This window comes from Heteronotia binoei, chromosome 11, assembly GCF_032191835.1.
Source record: "Heteronotia binoei isolate CCM8104 ecotype False Entrance Well chromosome 11, APGP_CSIRO_Hbin_v1, whole genome shotgun sequence".
Taxonomy (NCBI): domain Eukaryota; kingdom Metazoa; phylum Chordata; class Lepidosauria; order Squamata; family Gekkonidae; genus Heteronotia; species Heteronotia binoei.
Window position 1 is genome coordinate 17,297,863 of NC_083233.1, and position 7,788 is coordinate 17,305,650.

At 45.3% G+C, this 7,788-nt stretch overlaps 1 protein-coding gene across 1 annotated transcript in view; it reads left to right on the top strand.

Annotated features, from left to right (window-relative positions):
• The window catches only part of TENM1 (teneurin transmembrane protein 1), a 713,021-nt gene extending 705,455 nt beyond the window's left edge, over positions 1 to 7,566 (top strand). The window contains 2 exon segments of the mRNA XM_060250020.1: positions 3,892 to 4,034; positions 6,191 to 7,566. Of these exon segments, the coding sequence (XP_060106003.1) occupies positions 3,892 to 4,034; positions 6,191 to 6,949 (902 nt within the window). The 3' untranslated portion in view covers positions 6,950 to 7,566.
• Positions 7,567 to 7,788: the final 222 nt, after the last annotated feature.

The window sequence follows — 7,788 nt, forward strand, 5'->3', positions numbered from 1 at the left end:
TTGCATGGGGCACTCCATTTTATGCAGGTCAAAGGCTCTTTTATTTAGGAGGGTTTTTCTTGGAATCAGAGCCGGCCCTGCTACGCAAACTAGGCAATTGCCTAGGGTGCTGGCCTTCTGGGGTGCCAAATTCAGCAAAGCCCCCCTCCATGTTACTCCTTGATGCTATCAATGCGGGGGGGGGGGAATGCCAGAAGATAGTCTTGCTTAGGGTGCCAGAAAGTCTAGGGCCAGCCGTGGTTGGAATGTAAATTGCTGGAGCTTCTAAGTGAAGACATTTTGTTGATTTGGGTTCCCGGATTTTATATTAGGAAAATTGTACTGGGCTACTGTGAAATGCTTCCCTAAAACGTTTTGTGATTATACTTGTATTCCATAACCTGGCTTAAATTGGTCTAAGGTTGTCAGCTCTGTGTTGGGAAATACCTGATTTGGGGGGTGGAACCTTGGGCAGGGGGGACAAGATACAATGCCACAGAGCACCTGTATTCTCCAGGGGACCCGTATTCTCCAGGGGAACTGACCTCTATTGTCTGGAGATCAGCTGCATTAGCAGGAGCCCCACCTGGAAGTTGGCAAGTCTAGGTTGGTTTGTCTGTAAATATAATAAATAAAAAAAAACACAAAACTAATTGCTCGGATCCTGTGTGATGCTACTAGGCCTGCACTGCAAAAAATGGCAACTTTGCTCCCTCCACTGTCCCTCTGCATTCATCTGTGTTCTCCTAAATTGTTCCCCCATGAGTCAGTGGATCCCACAGGAAGTTGATGGAGGTCAATGGGGGGAGGCAGGGAAAGGGGAGAAACAGCAAAAATTGTCCCCCTCTCTTTTCCACAGCAGAAGTGACTATTTGGAGCCAAAAGGCAGCTCAGGATCCAAGCTGATGCACTGAGCTTTGCATGGCTGGGAAATAATCCCTTGTATTCTTATTTTCTTCCTATAAATTATCACCCTTTCTGATACATGTAATAAAGATATGCTAATTTCAAAAGGTGCTAATTACTTTTCAGCCTCTAGTTATCCAGGGGACTCAGTGCAGTGGCTGAGTAGCTGCAGTAGAAACCAACCTGTTTTCATGTTTCTGTGACCATGGTTTACTACATTTACTCTGGTTAACTGGTTCTACCTACTGGTTTTGTTAGATACTGGCTGAAGCAGATGGTGTAGCATGACTGTTTTCAGGCCCTTAAGGAAGGACTAAGGAGAGGTTACTACAAAGAGATACAACAGAGAGGAGAAAATTGCAGATGACTCTGCATGTTTACTCAAAGCAAATCCTGTTAAGCTCAGTAAGGACTTGCACGCAACTTACTGCTCATAAGCCTGCACCCTTGTCTGTGTTGGATTTATACAGGGCCGGCTCAGCCACTAGGCAAACTAGGTGGTTGCCTAAGGCGCTGGGAGGGTGAGGGTGCCCAATTGGGCTCCCCCCCTCCCGGTGCCCCAATCAAGCACCTAGTTTGCCTGCCTCCACCGCCCGCGCACCCACCCACATGCCCCCCGCTGCCACTGCCGCCACCCACCCCTCCTTTCACCTCCACCCCCATGCGATCACACCGCCATGCCTGGGCCCTACCGGCTGTGGCGCCACGGGCTTGCCTCCTCCACCAAACACCTGCCCGCCGCCACCCGCCCCTCCTTTCCCTTCCCGTCCTTTTGCCTCCTGCCCCCCTGCGCCTGGGCTCTGCCAGCTGCAGAGTGCCTGCCTCTGCCCCCGTGCCTGCCACCGCCACCTGCCTCCTCCTTTCCTTCCTGTCCTCTCCCGTCGCCTCCCCCCCCCCCCCGGCCCTGCCAGCCCCGGCTTGCTGTGATTGCGCGGGGTGGGGAGGTGACAGGAAGGGAAGAGATGGAGGGGGCGGGTGAGCATCGCAGCGCAGCCCCAGGGGCGGGTTGAAGCATAGCAGGGGCAACTGCCTGGGGCGCCACTTGTCTTCGGGGTGCCGCTGGATTTATAGCAAGCATTTCCTTGCCTTTTGGTCTCAGTATAATTATTTGTTTCTCTCGATCCCTCTTCTTAATCCTACGCTCTCCTAGTAGATACAGGAATTTCACTAGCAACATAGGCATCACATCCCTCAAAGAAGCAAAATACAAATGATTACTTTTCTGTCTCCCTTAACCCCCTGTTGGGCATGTCCATCTGTCTACCTTTCTTTCACGTTTTGCTCAAGACCGCACACATAGTTCTTCCCTCCTCCACTTTATCCTGACAACAGTGCTGTGATGGAGCTTAGGCTGAGAGCAGCTGGTCATCTCATGAGTCCCTTGACTGAATGAGGGATCTGAGCCTGTATCTCCCTGCTGCTAGTTCAACACAGTGGCCATTACGCTATGACTATGAGTGTGTGTGAAGTGCCATTAAGTCGCACTTACAGCAGGGATAGCCAAACTTGCTTAATGTAAGAGCCACATGGAGTAAATGTCAGGTGTTTGAGAGCTGCAAGGAAGGAAGGAATGAAGGAAGGAAGGGGGAGGGGAGGTGCGAAGAAAGCAACTAACTTAAAATGCATTCTCCAAGCCACTCCAAGAAAGCCAACAGGACAGTGGGGGCTTCAAGGGCCACACAATATGTGTGAAAGTGCCACACGTGGCTCCCAAGCCACAGTTTGGCCACCCCTGACTTCCAGTGACCCAAGCAAGAGGCTTTCAAGGTTAGTGAGAAGCAGAGGCAGTTTGCCAATGCCTTCCTCTGCAGAGTCTTCCTTGATCTGACAAGATCATGCTGCCTTACTTTCTCCCTGGTGGGGATGCCATTCTCCGGGTGGGACCTGGAGGTCCCTTGGAATTACAGCTCATTTGTAAACAACAGAGATCAGTTCCCTTGGAGGAAATGGCTGCTTTGGAAGGTGGACTCTAGGGCATTGTACCCCACTGAGGTCCTTGTCCTCCACAGGCTCCTTCCTCAAATCTCCAGCTTGGATCGGGCAACCCTCTGTCTCCCACCAGTGGATGGGGGGGAGGGTCCAGACAAACCTACCTGGCAGAACTGTACTAGTCATGTAATTGCAGAACTTCAGACTAGGATCCAGGAAGTGCAGAGTCAAGTCTCATTTATATTAAGCCACAGGTTCCACTCATTGTGGTGCCCTTCCATCAATACCTTTAAGCTTCAGCTTCGCAATCATACTCTCCCCCCCCCCCGCCCGCCCGGAACCCAAACACTTTTGTTTCCTGGAAACTGCCCAGTAGTTCAGCAAATCGTTCCACCAACTAAGAATGGCCATCCAGCACAGAGTCAAGAAAGAGCTACCAGTCTCAATCCATTTCGTGTCCAGGCTGGGTGAAGTTTCAGCCATGAGATTCATCAACCGCTCTAGCCTTCTAGAGGGTGATTAACATGTGGAATTCACTGCCACAGGAGGTGGTGGCAGCTACAAGCATAGACAGCTTCAAGAGGGGGTTAGATAAAAATATGGAGCAGAGGTCCATCAGTGGCTATTAGCCACAGTGTGTGTGTGTGCATAAATTATTGGCCACTGTGTGATAGAGTGTTGGACTGGATGGGCCATTGGTCTGATCCAACATGGCTTCTCTTATGTTCTTCTGTAGATGTTATTCAGGTGTTCTGTTCACACAAAGGGGAACTTTTCCAGCTAGGCGTATTGGGAATGTTCAGCCCTTGTGATGGAAAGTGAGGGTTCCAGTTCACATGAATGCAAGCTGTACCCACATCCCGCCCCCCCAATGACTTACAGGCCATAAAAAATTGATGGGTGTAAAGAGTTTAGGGTGGGGAAACAAATTGGAGATCATGGTCTAAATGTATTTTGTAGAGACTCTTGAATAAAACAGACAATTTAATCAATGGAATTAAGTCAATGTTTCATTAACATTTACTCAGTATTTCTCATGTTCCAATACATTCTTTTTTTAATGGCTCTTGTTTGTAGACATCGGAAGTTGGCTGGAGCTGTTTGGCTTCCAGCTGCACAACGTACTTCCCGGATTCCCTAAACCAGAGTTGGATACTTTGGAGACAACATATGAACTTGTACAGCTTCAGACAAAGACCCAGGAGTGGGACCCTGGGAAGGTGAGCAAACACATCATTCTGGGTTTGTTTGTCTCTAGAAAAAGGATAGAGTGTATTTATTCCATCCATTCATTCATTTATACCCCACCTTTCTTCTGAATGAGGGCCCAAGGCAACTTACATAATTCTCCCTTCCATTTTTTCCCTCACAACAACCTTGTCAGGTAGAACAAAATAGGAGTCAAGTGGCACCTTTAAGACCAACTTAGTTTTATTTAGAAGCCTTTGTGTGCTCTCTAAGCACACTTCATCAGACAAGGAATCCGATACAGTGAGCAAAGCCGCACATAGCTGGTAATCAGTGGCTCAGAATGCAAACTGGTACAAATTTAAGATTCAGTGACAGAATAGTAAAATAAACAAATTGAGCAAACCTTTGATCTGAGTAGCATGAGCATGCAAAAGCAATAAAAAAGTAATATGTCAAAATGTGAGAATGCCTGTTAATGACTATATTGTATTAAGCCTGGGTCAAAAGGAAGGTATTTATATCTCAGATTTCCCATCCAGCTAATTTACCTTTTAACATGTAACATACATATAGTTTGCCATTAGGAAAAAAATACATTAAAATTAGTGGGAGAAGGGTTCAGTATATGTAATGGGATAAACAGCCAATATCTCTGTTTGAACAAAGCAGTAGACAAGTTCACCTTTAAGACCAACTAAGTTTTATTCAGAATGTAAGCTTTCGTGTGCTCTTAAGCAGACTTCATCAGACAAATGGGAATGGACGCCGCAATTCTTAATATAAGTATGCAGTGTGGAATCATGGGAATGTTTTCAGCAGATTAAAAGAATCACAAATAGGATCAGTGTTTGTTAGCGTAGGACAAAACAGGGCTGAAAAAACACTAGGTGATAAAAAGCAGACTGCTGTCCTAGGGGTGCCATAAATCTAGGTAACATTCTGGCTTTGTTAGTTTAAATAGAGGGCATGTTTAAATAGTTTAAATAAAGGGCTTGAGTAAACATGCCCTCTATTTAAACTAACAAAGCCAGAATGTTACCTAGATTTATGGTAGCCCTAGGACAGCAGTCTGCTTTTTATCACCTAGTGTTTTTTCAGCCCTGTTTTGTCCTACACTAAGAAACACGGATCCTATTTGTGATTCTTTTAATCTGCTAAAAACATTCCCATGATTCCACACTGCATACTTATATTAAGAATTGCGGCGTCCATTCCCATTTGTCTGATGAAGTCTGCTTAAGAGCACACGAAAGCTTACATTCTGAATAAAACTTAGTTGGTCTTAAAGGTGCACTTGACTACTGCTTTGTTCTGTTGCTTCAGACCAACACGGCTGCCTACTGGGATCTATCTCTGTTTGTGCATGTCAATACAGCTAAAAGAGAAATACACTGAATAGTGATGTCAGTTAGGTTAAGCTGAGGTAGTGAGCTTCCATGGCGCGAGTGGGGATTTGAACCAGGGTCCCAGATACTAGATAAAAGTCCAGCAGTGGGTCTCCCAGATTTTAGTCCAACATTGCTACAGCCCGCCAAGGGAGCAGTATAATGTGTAGTAGCATCCCTAGCTTGAGAACCATTCTGCACATCTTGAAAAAATTGCCCCAGTGGTTGTATTTGGAAAAGAAGCAAACACCTTTTCAGATGGCATTAGGGCATGTAGAAATGGAGATTACAGATTATGTGCAACAAGCAGATCTATGCCCAGAAGAATCTTGTTTCTACCAGAAATGGTTACCATTCTTTGCGCTCATAACCGCTAATGATATCCACCCTCATAAACAGATTTATCTAAAACTACTGTATATTTAATTACTCTTGTTACACCCACAGAGTTTAATCATGCACACATCCTTATCATTCCTAGCTATGTTTTACTTATGACGATCGATAGACAGACAGACAGACACATATATGTATTAACTTACAAATTATTTGACTTATTATATTGCACTTTCCTGCACATAAACTCATGGCACCACTTTGCATTTGTTAAAGAATTTCAGTCGTTTTCTGTATTTACTATATCTGACTAAAAAAAAAATTAATAAAAACTAGTATTTTTTTAAAAAAAAAATGTAATGTGAAGTTTCCCCCATGGTAATCATTAAATGTACTTTCAGCAAGTGTGTGTTCCCATGAACTAGAACCCTTTGCTTTCTATACTGTTGCTTTTCTCTTTCCAGACTATCCTCGGCATTCAGTGTGAGCTACAAAAGCAGCTCAAAAACTTCATTTCCTTGGACCAGCTTCCCATGACCCCCAAATACAGCGATGGGAGATACGTAGAAGCAACCAAGCCACCCAGGTTTGCAGCTGTTCCTTCTGTTTTCGGCAAAGGCATCAAATTTGCCATTAAGGATGGCTCGGTGACAGCTGACGTCATCGGCGTCGCAAACGAAGACAGCCGGCGCATTGCGGCCATCCTCAACAATGCCCACTATCTAGAGGACCTGCATTTTACTGTAGATGGGAAAGACACACATTACTTCATCAAGCTTGGGTCTCTGGAGGAAGACCTGGCGCTCATCGGGAACACGGGAGGACGCCGCATTTTAGAGAATGGAGTCAACGTCACTGTGTCCCAAATGACTTCCGTCATCAATGGGAGGACTAGACGGTTTGCAGACATTCAACTCCAGCATGGGTTTTTGTGCTTTAACGTTCGCTACGGGACTACGGTGGAGGAGGAAAAGAACCATGTTTTGGAGATCGCCAGGCAGCGAGCAGTGGCTCAGGCCTGGAGCAGGGAACAGAAGCGGCTCCAAGACGGCGAAGAAGGCATTAGGGCTTGGACAGAGGCGGAAAAGCAGCAGCTTCTAAGCACAGGGAAGGTGCAAGGCTATGACGGATATTTCGTTCTATCAGTGGAGCAGTATCTCGAACTTTCTGACTGTGCCAACAATATTCACTTTATGAGACAGAGTGAAATAGGCAGAAGGTAACAAACAAGCAAACAAAACAAAGATCTCTGCCTTTGCATCACCAAAGACTGCCTGTTTTTAAAACATTAAGTAAAAGGTTTATTGTATTGGTTTTTCTAGATCAGAACTCTGTATATGTAAATATAGAGGGGGGGGGGGGGACATATCCAACTGCCTTTAAATGTGACAGAAGATGGTATTTTAATATAGTTTGTTTAACTCTTTGGGAGATTGGCGGTGCTTTTTAGTTCTAGTGTGGCTGTATTCAAAATTCTGAAGCCGAGATCCTCAGAGTCAAACTTCATTTGAAAACAGTTCACGCGGGTGAAATCTTTACTGTGTTCTCTCTGTCCTTTGGCAGACATTTGTATTGATTTTAATAACTTGCATACAGCATTTTAGCGGCTGAAGCAATGCCCTTTTGTTTTTTGATCTAACCCCCTACATCGCCAAGCAGTATTTTATTAGATGTATTTTTTACGGAGCCTGCAGGGGTAACTCCAGGGCACAAGAATACCCAGATGTATTTTTCCCTTGGTGCCAGCCAGAAAGAAATCAGCCCTCTAGTCTTCGTGTCTACTAGTTGGGGAGTTGTTAGGCCATTGCCCTATTAATAAATTGCAGAGCAGTCATTTTAATGGTCGCTTTTCAAGATTAATAACTTCATTGTACAGGTTAGGGTTTTTTTAAAATAATGTGGATCAATATTTGCAAAACGTAAGCATTGCTAATAATTTTGTTCACCAACACTTTGTAAGTGAAAGATGCACTTTCACAGTCAATTAGAGAGCAAGTTCAGACAACTTTCATTCCTACGCGCGGTGGGAACAGTTGAGAGAGCGAGAGCCAGTCTTGCTTCT